The sequence below is a fragment of the Strigops habroptila genome, chromosome 7 (genome assembly GCF_004027225.2).
Source record: "Strigops habroptila isolate Jane chromosome 7, bStrHab1.2.pri, whole genome shotgun sequence".
NCBI lineage: Eukaryota > Metazoa > Chordata > Aves > Psittaciformes > Psittacidae > Strigops > Strigops habroptila.
Genome location: NC_044283.2, coordinates 11,613,143 through 11,627,793, shown reverse-complemented (window position 1 = coordinate 11,627,793; position 14,651 = coordinate 11,613,143). Strand labels below are relative to the sequence as shown.

General features: G+C 38.7%; 1 protein-coding gene across 4 annotated transcripts in view; it reads right to left on the bottom strand.

Moving 5' to 3' along the window:
• The window catches only part of AFAP1 (actin filament associated protein 1), a 118,629-nt gene that overhangs the window by 24,156 nt on the left and 79,822 nt on the right, over positions 1-14,651 (bottom strand). For all 4 annotated transcript variants that reach the window (XM_030491455.2, XM_030491458.2, XM_030491456.1 and 1 more), the window contains exons 7-9: positions 6,105-6,197; positions 4,498-4,582; positions 950-1,099 (exon numbers count right to left, since the gene is read on the bottom strand). In XM_030491455.2, the coding sequence (XP_030347315.1) occupies positions 950-1,099; positions 4,498-4,582; positions 6,105-6,197 (328 nt within the window). The remainder of the gene's footprint in view (positions 1-949; positions 1,100-4,497; positions 4,583-6,104; positions 6,198-14,651) is intronic.

Here is a 14,651-nt window from a genome sequence, read left to right as displayed (position 1 = left end):
AGATTTCTGGGTTTCCCAAAGTTTTTCTAGTCAGTTAAAGGGGAAAAAGCAACTCCAAATTCAGAATCTGGTGCAGCTGCTTCAGAGCTTGATTTCTAGGGAACTTCTTTTTGGAAGGGACTGGGACAAGGGTGGGTTCAACCTTATTCACATATGGAAGTGTTACCTAATACTGGAGTACCAAAAGGCAAACAGGAGAATGTAAACACATTGCATTGTTTGAAAATACCAGAGCTGTAAGGACATCAACTAAGTGCAGTGCACAAAGTCCTAAATTGTGAGCAAACATGAACAGCTGAGATACAAAACATAAGCGTTTCTGCATACCTTTTTATATACTTCCTTGGTGCTGCCAAGCACTACAGCTGTCATATGGAGTGATCACCATCAGGAGTTAAAATAGCTTATTAGAAATTTGTTACTTTATTTAAGTTTTGCCCAGTATGTACCACTTTAGGAACCCACAATTAAACAAACTCAAATCACTTTGGCTGAGGCCAGTTGGCTGCTGTCTTGATTGCTATCCCACAGAACCTCATCATGATCCATTATGAAAGACTTCACTCTTTCCCGAGAACTTTTTCTTCTAATTCCTAGGCTAAATTTATTTTATGGTCCAGCCTATATTAATTTTATATCCATTTGTTTGAAAACAACTAGTTTCTTTCTGCTTTTTGTCCACGCTTCTCTTCCCCCTAACCTTTGCAAAGAGCTACTCCTTCTGAGCTCGTGCTACTATTTTATTTTAAAAGTCAAGTACTTTTAGTCTCTTTTCAGATGATGATAAGCTCTTGATTACCCTACTCCTCTCTCAGAATGAGTGCATCCTTCTGATGCTGGGGGAAGAATTATAGCAGTAAAAGCAATTTTAGAGGAATTTCTAGGCTAAAATTTTATAAAATTTTAGTTACAATGTACATTTAAGACTCAAGGAGAAAAAATCACTTACCACATGTTGGAACATCTTCTTCAGCTGATGAGGTCTGTTCATCTGTTGAAGGTTTTTTCTTTCCTAAACCAATGATCTTCGTTATTTTTTTCCCTGTTACTTTAGTCACAGTGCCCTTGGCTTCTGTTTTTGAACTTTTTTTCCTCTTCACTATTAAGAAAGCAAAAGTGTGTATTTTAGCGTGTTTAAATCAACCAACAAATAGTGAGAACCTGCATAAAAATAGTAGTTCATTCAAACAATCCTGTGCAAGATGAACATCTGTACAAAAGCTGCAGACTGCAGTGAGATAAACATTATATGCCCTCTCTAATGCAGGTGCCTATAAATAACCTCTGTGCTATGAAAATCGTGGCATTCAGAAGCATAAGAAAAACAAAAATCAAGCACAAATCAATTTAATTTAGTCTAATCAACCTGTAAGTCTCTTTCCACACTAGTCATCACCTAATTTATCAGTATGACTGAGGTACTTGCATATAAATTTAGCTCTTATACACAAGAGCAAAAATCCAGCCAATCTTTCATTGTTCCTAAACATTCACCTCAAAATACTTCAATGCTTAAGTACACAATAAAGGCAGAATATGCTTGCCTAGCAAAAATACTCCTAATATACCATTAGGTTAAGGTATCTTATCACAATGGTAACAATGGAGCTTTTAGAAAGATAAGACTTATAAATCAACTACTAACAATTAAATTAATTGGATCAGTATAAGCATTCAAATTTTGAAGTTCGCACTCTTTGTGATCATGAGGTCTTGGCAAGAAAAAGCTCTGGTAGAAAAATTTCTGGTAGCAAAATTTTGCTAACATTCAGCCTATGCTTCCATTAGCTCAATATGATACTACTAGTATTATGGCTCTGTGCACTGAGGACTATGGATATCATTTTTAATAGTATCTACCTGACTAATCCTAACAAATTTAAAAGAAAACCCCAACTTTCTAAGAATAAACAGAATTAAAAAACCCACAAAAACTTATTTGCAAAATGGAACAAATGAAATAAACCTTCAGAAATTGCATTTAGCAGCCTAATTTGGATTCCCTCAGCAGAACAGAAGTCTCTCTGCTAACTGACAGTGGCAAAAATATCCATTAACTTGCCCTGACACATGATTTTGATAAAAAATACATTTAAGATAGTTACTGATTGAGCTGCTGTAACTTTATCCCTGACATATCAAAATTCCCATTGCAACACGGAACATTTAGTGCTCATGGACTTGTGTAAACTGAGGAAAAAAAGGACACAATGTTTATATGAGAAATGACTGTATAAATTGAGGAACTAGGAAGAAGAATGCATGGGAAATAGAGAAGCAGTTTGGGACTCACAATGGGATAATTTGTCATATTTAGTTTAATCATTAGGAATCATGGCACATTATTTAGAAATGCTATCTGTAGCCGAGACTGTACACATCTGTCACCTGCTGCATGCAGTGCTGAGGGGGAAAGGCAGCTTTTCAGGTGCAGATAGCTGTTCACCAGCAAACTCCACTGCAGCGGCGTGTGTGTGCAAGGTCTAATTCTCTCTTCCTAAGGGAAGGGTATTCACAACTTATCTTATGCTCTCTAAACATGCAACAAGCTCCCGCGTTCAAGGGAGGAAGGCCAGCCATCCCACCTGCTCATGTCACCCCCTGCCTGAGGGACAACCTGAAGGCAGCAGCAGCCTGTAGACAGGTTTCCATCCCACCTGCAGCAGCCGATGATTCACTGTGGCTGTTGAGTGGCGAGGAGATGAAAAGCTTTGAACAAAGCCAGAGACTGAGAAAAACTCATCTCTCTGAGACAGAAGTCCAAAGGAATCATGAGTATGATTCTCATGAGCATGAACACACAGTGGAATAAGCCCATTTCAGTGGGGTTTTTTGTGTTTTCTGTCCTATCATCCCTTCATGCTGCTGTTTTATTCTCCTGCAGAACTGAGAGGCAGCAGAAATAAGGCCTTCATCTTTTCGAGTCTAATGAATATACTGGCAGCTGCCTGACTACCAGTGATTTTTTTCACAATAGCTTTTTCTTTTCATTTCCTTCCTCACTACAAAACAAGCAGCTGGTTAAGAGCAGAGTAGAGGCTGGTCAGTGGGTGATATCTGGAGATGATTGCTCTCTAGCATCTCCCTTCTCATGTTCTCCTTGAAGTGTTTCCTATCTATTGTTTAAAAAATAGTGTAACTTCATTCAGATCCCTTTAAAATGATACCAGGGATTTTAATCTTCTTGCAGTCATTAATGCCTATTATTTTTATTCCAACATGTTAAAGGTCACAATTTTCAGAAGGAAATTATATTTTTAATTACCCTCCCTGAGACATCGAAGCTGGGCTGGTTTTCCAGCAGCGCACGATCCATCAGCATGCCCCCCGCAGGGCACCTGAGCCACCAGGCACTTTTGGACATCCTGGACAACATAGCTTTCGGATCACAGATGTTTCTCAGCAGGTTTCACAGACTAAAACAATACCTTGTTTTTTCAAAGCTTAGTAGAAGATTTTATAGGGTGGAATCTAACCATGTACCACAACTTCTAGAAACCACAAAGCCTGACATTGTTCTATACTGTTGTGTATGTCAAGAGATCTGTACAGTCAGAAAGTGTTGCAAAACGACTCAGGGAGAATATAAAAGGAAATCAGTCAATAGGCGAGACAGCACTGGCACCAAGGCCAGTATTGACATTGTGCTCGCTGCAGCTCACATTACCCTTCATCTTGACAGCTGCAGAAGAATGTCTTATCTAAATGATACCATTGCTATATGGCAAGTTAACAAAGTCACAGATTTTCTTCCGCTTTGAGGAGGAGGGAAGGGGATGGGGAATAGAGCATAGGGGTTGAATGTTTTAGATACAACTCAGACAAAATTCCCCATGGTTTAGGATATGCCTTTGTTAGATTATAAGGACTACAAAACATGCATGGCTCCAAAGTAGCATATGTAAAATTTTTTATACATATATACTCACAAACCCACTGATATTATATGATTATATACATTTCAGTATCTTAATATAATCATGTACAATAGGTTTTTTTATATATATGTATCTGCGTATACACACATACATATAACCTGTGTATCTATGTGTAGACATACTCATATATGAATGATTCTTTCCTTCTAGTACTCAGTGACAGCTTTTTTGCTTAGAAGCTGTACACCCACTATTTATGTTGCCACTATACAGTTACAATTACAAAAAGGAACTGTTAGTTGCCTCTAGTGGTCGCCCAAGCTCTGAAAAACTACTTTTGAACACACAAAAGGCCAAGCCAAAATTTCTATTTTCTGTTCCTTTATAATTGTATTGATTTTAACTGCACAATAACATCAAATGCCTTCTGTCACTGCAAAATTTTAAGGAATCACTCTTGACATGATTCAGCTTTCAAGTTAAATTAAATCCTAATAAAAATATTCAAAAGCTTTACTGCCTGTTTTTAAAAGACAAAAGCCAGGTATTTATTTCACTACATATCACTCCCTATATGCACATATCATTTATACCAAGCATCTCTGGATCCGAGACGTACCTTGTTCTTTCCCATTGCACACAGTAGTGGTGCCATTTTCCACGGCACCCTCCCCATCCGAGCTTGGCCTCTCAAATGACAGCTTCTGCAGGAGCAAAGAAACTAGTTGACATACAGTGTTGGCACCTTCACCAAATCAAGTGTCATGAGTCAACTTAAAAGGATGCTTACTATGAAATAAAATACATTTCAAGCTCTCACTGACTTGGAAGACAAATAGCAGATAATAAAAAAATTCAGTTTTAGAGGCTTTAGAAAAGCACATAAACAACAAAATAGGTCTATATTTAAAAGTGTAGTTAAAACAGTGAACTAATCATAATTCAGTACCTCTTATTGTATATCTTTAATGAATTTCTAGATTTTAAATGTTGCTGTTTATTAATCTGCTAAGCAATGAAAAATTATATGGATCAGATAAGAATAATTTTAAAATTATTTCTTTAAATAAAGCTTCATATATACATTTACAATTGCAGCTTATCAGAAGATAGTGCATTCCTACAAGGTGCTTCAATATTCAATATGTGCTAAAAAGCGGCTTTTGAAATAAAATTTTAGCAGTGATTATTCCATAATGGTTGTGTATGAGACACAGGATGAAGCAATATAGAGCTTATGCCAGCACAGTTTTGGTAACCACATTACTTGTCAGTGGCGAAGCCACGAAGAAGATGTACAGATTATCACAAAATAAACAAATGAGAAGTTTTGCTACACTTTTTTATGGCATGAATTTTAGAAAACAACCATTTTATGACGTTTTCAGTTATCCTGTTAATACTGTGCAGGTGTATGCCAGCATGCTTTTGCATGTGAAATCAGGAGGACTGAGCTGTCATGGAGCATGCTTTGCTCTGAGTTTCCCAGGTGCAAAGCAACATAACACTACTGACAATAGCATCATTCCACCATAGGGGTAGCACCTGTCATTGGAAACCTGGTGACAAAACCTTTATCAGTGGGAGTTTTAAGCGCAGATTCTGCTCACATGGATGTCTTAACAGAGCAGGAGCTTAAATTGGTGCTGGTAATGTACTGATCATTCACTGCAGATCTGCTCTCCCTGCTAGTTCTTGCTCTCATGTCCTGCTGAGTCAAGGCAGCAGAAACAACCACATGTGAATAGCCAAGTTTCTGTATTGAGGCACAAATGCTTGAAAGGGTCTGCCAAAACAATGACCTCAGCATGCCCCGGGAGCTCTTCAAGTACTAAATTCCCCAAAATAAAAGATTTTCCCTTAAATCTTTTCTATAATCTTCAGCTTCAGTCACATGCCTGCTTGCTTTTTGCACTTGACGGAGAGCATCTCTGCACCACAGCACACGTACCAGAACCTGCTTAGTCTGCACTGTTCTAAATGGCTAAAGTGAAGCTGCTAATGGATACAAGCCAGCCTGCTAGTTGTTCTTGACCAAATGAATACATGTAGCAGAAGTCTTAACTCTGTAGGATATGTGCACATATCCAAACAAATACAACACCGGGACTAACAGTCTAAGCCAGTAGCACAAGCCAGCCAGTACCTACATTCAGTGTAGAAGCAGTGCCTCTTTAATAAATAATCATAAGGAGTTTTGAATTAAAAAAAGTTCAATAACTTTACCTTCTCCAGCTCCATCTTGTGTACTGGAGAACTAGACAATGGACCATCGGAGTCTACAGGTCCTGTACAGTTGTTGCACACATCTTTTATAACCTTAGGAGACAAGGCAACACTTGTTAATTATTCATAAGGTACAAATCAGAGAATTTATATATGAATGTGAAGAGAGATGGGAAGGAGAATCACACAGACATTTATTAGGCTGGCAGGTGTCAGGCGGGCTGCCACCAAACCAACTTCTCCATAGTGCTTCCCTCAGTCACTTCACATATCACCTGGAGGAGACACAATGTCTAGAGGTGAAAGGTTTCAGTTTCTAGACAAGCTAAGCTTCAAGGCTCTCCTGAGTAAAGAAACCAACAGTGCTGCTGATTTTCATGTGCTAGTTTGCAATATGAATTCAGCTGACACCACCAAACTAATTTCATTGCAATGATGAAAAAGTGGTATTAAATCCAAGGTTGCTTAAGTCAAAGGACAAGAATTTTGCATAATACGTTACCCAGCTGCTCTTTCTTTGCTATTGGAGAACTAATGAAGAGCTGATCAACTTAGAGTTAATAATGTGCACTGGCATTTCATGGCAATTTTGTATTATACTTGCACATTGACATAAAGATATAGGTCAAATTGTAAATATGTTTGTACGAAATGAGAATGGCATTGTCTGCTTTTTAAAAATTAAAGAAAAATCCATAACCCAGAATTTACTGAGATTTTGATAGAATTTGAAGAATTTAAAAACCTGAAACTATCTACATGTAAAAACACATGGTGCGTAAAGACATTTGATGATCCCCCATGGACATAATCAAGTTTTTTATCTCTCATGAGGTTAGCACCAGCCCATTATCAGTCTGAAACTGCTTGTGCTGATGAGAACAGGTTCCGATTCTCCATCCAGACTCACGCCAAGCGGTTGCTGAGCTGATTACACCCATGCAGCCATGCAAGGACAGCAGAACCAAGAGAGCTAAGAAAGAAAAGCATCCTACTCTGCTGGAAGCATTACCGTAGACATGCAAACTCTCCCCTTTACATGTACATGTATGTTTACATATCCAGCTCCTTCCTTTACACTGTTTACAACAAGCCCGTCTGGCAGAAAGGAGGATCTGGTCTGAGAACTCCTAGTTCCAGGGAAAACAGCAATCAAGTTAACTGTCAAAATCCAGAACTCTTTCAAGGAGAGGAAAAGAAAAATAACAAACAATCTCTTTTTAGTTTCTAACTGAACTATCTTGATGCAGAAACTAGTAAAGAGCTAAAGATGGCACCAGTCTTTACACATTACTGAAGTTCCCTTTAAGGGTGAACCTAAACAAATCAAATGTTTATGGGCTTACAAAGACCCTATTGCTACAATCATGAGCTCATCATAAATTAAAGCCATTATTTGTCATAAAGAAAGAAAGATCAGCAGCCCCATTTCACAGATGGAGAACTCAGGAATAAAAGAAAGATTAAATCACTCACTCAATGTCACATAAAAAATCCAAGCAGAGCACGGAGATGAACTCACATATGTATTTCTGAACTAGTATCTTAAACCACTTCAGCATTCTTTCTTGACTGTCTGAACTTCCCTATATCTTGTCCCAGGAACAAAAGCACAGTATTTCATGGCACTTGTCATCGTTTGTAACAGAAAATTTAGATATACCTGTTGCAGAGCATTTGTACCTCAGAGTTAAATGTAGCCCTAATTTCACTAAAATCATAAGAATTATTTGCATGTGTGCTGTTTTATTTTCAATTGCTAGCCCTCAGTATGGTGTAAATACACTGCTGTTTTCTTCCTAGAGAAAAGTGACCATACAGTTTCTGGGAACATTTATTTCTGTCTCCTGCATGACCCTGATTCAATGGCTCATGTTTTCAGCATCTGCTCACACCACACAGTCAGTTAATTTTGGCAAAGGCAGATAGTAATGGGAGTTACAGACAGAACAGAGGGAAATGATTTGGCAGCACTAACTGAATAGTATGTGCAAAGTCATGCACTCAAGTAAATCCGGTTCTTATCATACCGCACATATTTAAAGAGAAGTTAAAGTGTTTAATTGGGTTGTAATTAAATTTTGATTAAAAAAAATGACACACTATTAAATTAAAGTTTGTGGCAAGATCTGCAGTAAATGCATATTCAAGGATCCAACACTTCATTTGGGTTTAAGGGGTTCACTGGCAGAGACTTGCTCATCACCTTCTATGCACAATATAATTATGTTCAACACACAGCATAAAACTCATACCTCTACAGCTCACCAGGATGAAATGCCTTTACTATATAATGGTTGCCTGGATGCACTCTCTATAATTACGTTTGCAGACAGCTGCCATTATAAATCTGGTTTTCACATGCTTATAGCTTTAACTCAAAATTTTAAGGATAAAACATTCCACCGGTGTTGCCAACCGGCATAATTTCAATCACAAGACTTAGAGTTCTTGTCAGTTTTTTCTATGTTCCATCTCCTGGACTCATAGGAAAACAAAAGATCTCTATTTTCATTAAAAAATAGTTGTGAGTGAGAGTGGAGAAAGGAGGTCAGCAAACTTTTATCCATTGCAATGAAATGTGTGAAAATATGAGTAAGTGTGTCTCAATGGCTCCAAAACTAGAAACCAAACAAAAGGAATACCCAAATGTGTTATTTTTAATAAAATGGCATAATCTGGAAGGCTGTACTGAGAATACTTTGTAATGGTGCATAGTCCATTAATAGTTTAAGTTTTCTCACACTTTAGAAAAGGGAAATCATTCCCTTTTTTTCACCACAAATACCTTTGTGCATTACATATACACACACGGAGAGTGATCTGCCAGGAAAATCAAACTGAGATCATAAACAGACTATGTACTCAAATATTTAAAATACATGAGCAAATGTAATCAGAAAACTGAAGACCTGTCATTTCTTTGGATAGCCTCAAAACTAAATACGTTTAGAATAATCTTCTGTTATTCCATTGCAAGAATTTTAAATACCACAATTACTATTACAGTGTTACAATTAGCAGATTTCAGAACTGCCACTTTCAAATGCAGACCTGGAAAAAACTTGTGCAGCCTGAACTATATTCTTATTTCTTATTTATAGAATTATAGAATCCTTTAGGTTGGAAAAGACTTTTAATATCATTGAGTCCAACCGTTAACCTAGGGCTGCCAAGTCCACCACTAAACTGTACCCCTGAGTGCCACATCTACACATCTTGTAAATACCTCCAGGGATGGTGACTCCATCACTGCCCTGGGCAGCCTGTTCCAATGCTTGACTGCCCTTCCGGTGAAGTTTTTTCCTAATATTCAATCTAAACCTCCCCTGCTGCAACTTGAGGCCGTTTCCATTTGTCCTATCACTTGTTACTTGACCAATCCCCACCTTGCTACAACCTGCTTTCAGATAGTTGTAGTCAGCAATAAGGTCCCCCCCGAACAACCCCACTTCCCTCACCTGCTCCTCATAAGACATGCGCTCTAGACCTTTACAGAAACATCTTGAATCACCAGCGGGATCAGGTATACACCAGTGTATCACATTGAGTGCAGTGACAGGAGAAATAAAGGGAAAATATTTGCAGGTAGAAAGCTGGAAAGATTCCCTGCCCTGAGCCATTGACAGTGACGGGTGAAGTCAGTGGAATTTCTGCCACGTGGTGTGTCTGGAATAGTTCTCTCTTTAAAAACTATCTTACTACACAAGCACTAACATTTACTGTAAAACCTTCAGACCTGCACTCACCTACAAATTTCTATAATTCTTGTGTCTTATTTTAAATAATACACCAGGACAGGAGGTAAAATACTTGCCCTCCACTTATTCTTTATACATGCAAAGTCAGAAGAAGCGAACTAGGTTTTTCAGCTACCTTCAAAGATCCAGATTTTAGATGAAAAGCACAAGGCTAGGCAGTAAAACCAGAAAGCCTGCTGCTTGCCAGCCAGACCCTGCCACACAGAAACCCAGCAAATTCTGAGTAAAAGTACTGAATTTGTAGATAGGTCCTTGTGGTTGATCTCTCTGGGACCTGAATAGGACTGAAAGTCATCCTGCATTTGAGGAGCTTGCAGACCTCTCTCCGGGTGGACACCATGGGATGAGTTCAGGCTACAGGCTGATGTGATTACAGCATATCATCTCGTGTTTTCATGAAACTCACAGGAGAAACTCACCCTTTTAATAAGATTAAGTTCAAAGGTGATTAGGGAGAAAGCTGATGGTTTGACTGCACATTTGATTCACTTCTATATGGAACCAGGCTAGAAATCCATACAGCCGACCACCCAGCTTGTCCTCATCTACTCATGTGTTTTGGAAATACAGGAGCTGCTAGAAATGGGACAGGCTGTATCCCCTGTCTCTACAGGTTAACTCTGAAAATAGCAATATGGTAAAGCTGAAATCTTATACACAACACAGCAGAGGGAAAAGGGTTTGGCTCCAGGTGTAACCCTTTATTTCTTATTCTTGAAACACTCCTTTTTCAGTGCTGGAGGAATACTGACTTTTTGGGACTCTGTCATTTTGGCATGACTAAATTCTCATTTTCTCTCTTTTGGACCCTTACGGATTACATATGTTAGTGTCAATCTCCTCCTTAAGAAAGCACCAAAACTCTCTTAGGATTTTGTACAGAAGAAATGTTCCAATGATTTTACCCAGATAAATTAGCGGAAAAGCAGAAATTATCCACATCATAGCCTGTGCTTTAAGTCTCAAAAAGAAACCCTCCCTTACCTTCTGTACTGGAAAACATCATTCTCAATCACCCCCTAGCCTGAAATGATTCATCTTTCTGTCTTACTGCCATTTGAGCAAAATGGGGATGAGATTCTAGCAGACTAGAGGCCAGCAAGCATATCTTTAGTGCCTTTATAACAACTTTATGTCAACCAAGGGCCTTTATAACAAGTTTATGTCTTTATGTCAACCAAGACAACCCCTGTATTATCTCTCTGGTGTTATTACCATGAATATTGGCATGTATGGCTGATGAACCAGACAGAGCCCAGGGGAGGAGTTCTGGGTGGCTGCAAGGCCAGAGGTGCCCTGTGCAAGGGGAGCTGCATCCCCAGCCCAGTGTGGAGATGCAAGACCACACTTTAGGCTGTAAATCTGAGCTAACTATGATTTAAGTAATTTTCCACCCAAAGCTGCAAGTATGAGAGAGGAGGAACACTATCTAGTAGTTAAAGTAGGGAACCAAGTCTCAGCACTCCTGGGTTCTGCTCCGAGATCTGCTACAGCTTGTATTTGTGATTTTAGCCAGGAACCTAAAGAAAACTTATCGCTGAGAAAACAAGCAAATGGGATGTTTGTGGTTCTGTATTAACTGGTTTTCTTTGTTGCTCATTCATTTATTTATTTTAATTGACACATGCATCTGCTGGTCACACATGCTGATTTGCTCTCAAGTTGCGGTCCTCTGGTTTTGTCAAAGCACGCTGGCAGCAGTCCTGCAGGCTGGTCAAAGCTCTCACTCACAGCTTAGCCTATCACATCTCCAGGTTTGGCCCTAAATAGGACCGAAGCAAACATAATGGCATTGCCATGACTTGAACCCAGTTATCTAAAACCATCTCTTTGAGACAATAGGGGTGTAAATCCTGGGAGGCTTAATTTAGTTGCAAAGCCTTCACTGCTGGTGATGTGAGAGAAAGAACCCAGAACCCAGCCCGACTGTTTTGGGACACAGTATATATACTTACAAACCAACAAATGCTAAATGGAAATCACTTGTACCAAGTATGCATCCCCAAGCACACTTTTTCCAGTCAGTTTTTAAGGCATAATCATTCAGCACTTGACTACTCAGCTATAAAATAGAGATAATAACCTCTTTGGGGAACATTACTTAAGCCAAGAAAGTAACATTTGAAGTGTTTTGAGATCTCTAGCTGGAAATTCCCATAGAAAGTAAAAGCAGCCACGCAATGTTTACAGTTACAAGCTCGGTTTTGTGCTGATTTAAACTGGTAAAAGAAGAGCTCTGTCAGTAGTTTATACTTCAGAAAAACTCAGTCCACATCAAGACTGGAGCCCAAAAGTTACTTGACTCCCCTCACTAAGCTCAGGGCAGTGAAAACAAAAAGTGGTTTTCAAAGATGAGAGACAGCATGCAGTTATTAGAGATGGAAACTGGGTGGGACAACAGGATTAACAGCTCTATGAGGAGTGTTGCAGGGTCTTTGTACACCTAGATACGGTCACAACCTTGATTTTCTTCTCTCTTCAGGGCATAAAATCCCTCTTATTACAAGTTCAGAACTGAACACTGCCAAAATGATAGATGAAGAAATGTATGCCTGAAAGAGTCACTTCTCAGTTACAGACTCTCCACTGAAGAGATTGCTGCAAAATGGCTGCATGCTGCAAAATGAAGAAAAGTTACCTGTGCCTAATGTTAGGGAAATATGAAAATCAAGGCCAGTACTCCAAAATGATGGATTACCTCTCATGTGTGATAAATCAGAAATACATTTTTGCTGGAGGCAATGCTAAAAGGAAGAGCAGGACTTGGGACCAGACACCATGAACATGTCCTTCTACTGGTTTTCTACAAGAAGGTACTTCAGAACTTAATTTCTTTGGCATCCATGTATTCTTAAGAGCAGATTTATGTGGCCTAGTCTGAAGGTCCTGCACACAGAAGACATTCATCTGTATGAATGAAGCCACTAAACAAGCATCTTCTTGTAATGTCATGTTCTTAGTAGTCCTTTTATTTTTAATGTAGCGTTTCCCAGGGATGCGGACAAGTAGGTGTAGTTTCACCAGTCTGTTGGCTGTGCTGAGACGAACAGGCAGATTTAAGACCTTTCTTGACCACAAATGCACAAAAGCACACACAGATGCACATATACTCAAGCGCGCATGGAAAAAGATCATTTTTGGGTCAGAGTGTGTAACTGCACACATTTTTTTATGTACATTTTTGTGGGAACATTTTAGGACTCAAGTCTGGAAAATTCCACCACTTCATGTTGCCCACCATATTACAGCCCTAATGTATGATCTCAGCTCTAGCCTGAATTTATGCTACTTATTCTCCTTGCTCTGAAATCTTGACAGGCTCTTTAGTGACATCAGCTATCTTTTTTTTCATCAAGCATTTGTTAGCTGGTAAAACTGAAACTCCCTTTGTGGTTTCCAGTCTAGACTTCAATTTACACTAGGTTTATCAGCTGGGGTTTTCTGGTGTCATCTTTACAAAAAAGGTCTAAAATATTCTGCCTTTATTTCACCCGTGTGTTCCAACTGATATTTTAAAATTCCTTGCATATGTAAATGTATTTTATACTGATTACATCTGACTCAAAAAAAAAAAAAAAAAAGATATGGTTTAGCTTTCATGGGAAAATCTGGCCTCCAAAGCCATTTTGAGCTTTTCAGGCTCAAAAATAAAGCTTTAATTCGACACTTACATCTGAATTAATGAGAACCCACTGCTCCTAAGCGATAACTTGGCGCCAGTGGCACATACTGGTATAGTACCTTCAACAGAAAACGCAGCTTAGTACTTAAAAATGTGGTTGTAGAAACCTTTCTCGTTGTCTGTCACTGAATCTGCCCATTCTATTAACTGTGGAAATGACACATAGGTGACAGAATGCTAGGGGTCCTCTTGAGTAATAGGCAGGGAAAGCTCACATCACTTCTCTCAAGACATAGCAGTGATCTCTTTCTCAGTATTACAGGAACTTTCTACACAAAGCCACACATGATTTTCAGAAGCCCATTTTACATAAGGCTCAAATGAGCAAAAAATAGCTATTTGCACAATAAAAATAAAACACTCTTTAAATTTTCTTCATTTAAAAAAAAAACAAAGCTCAAAGCTTTTTTTCTGCAGAAAGCTGTATTTCTTGAAAACATTGGAGCCGTTGCAAGAGCTAACCATTTTTGGTTAGCTGTTGGATAGGCAAGTTGTACTGCACAGAACAGTGTGCTGCAGCAGTGCTGAGGGCTTGGAAGCGAGCGTACAGTAGCACTGCCATGTACTTGAAAGAGCTTTTATTAACAGACAGCTTTGCAGCATGGAGGAGCTAAATAAAGTGCTGTCAGACTGTCTCCAAACGCTTTGCAGATAACATACTGTCCGGGAATGCTTTATGTATAATTAAAAAAAAAAAAAAAAAAGACAACCTTTTTAATGAAAGAAAGTCTGATAAATGCCAATGAATTCAGCATTACTAAACCCAAGTTTAGAACAACACAGGAAATAATGATGCAGTTACTATGATCTAATGACAGCGGAATTCCCTTGGAAAAGAATATGACTTATGACTCTTTTCATTCCAATCAGGGTTTTTGAAACTCTAGGTGAGCTAGTGGGACACTTGGATTGTGCTAGATTTTAAAATGTGAAACAAGATACTGATGTTGGAAGAAGCCTCACCAATACATGGCTGTGGTTAGTTTCTATCAAAAAAGAAAATAGAGAGTGCCTTTTCTAAGTTAAATTTGCAGTCAAAACCAAACACACACACAAACTGCAAACCCCCAAAATGTATATTCAGTATTGCAAAATAGGAAATTA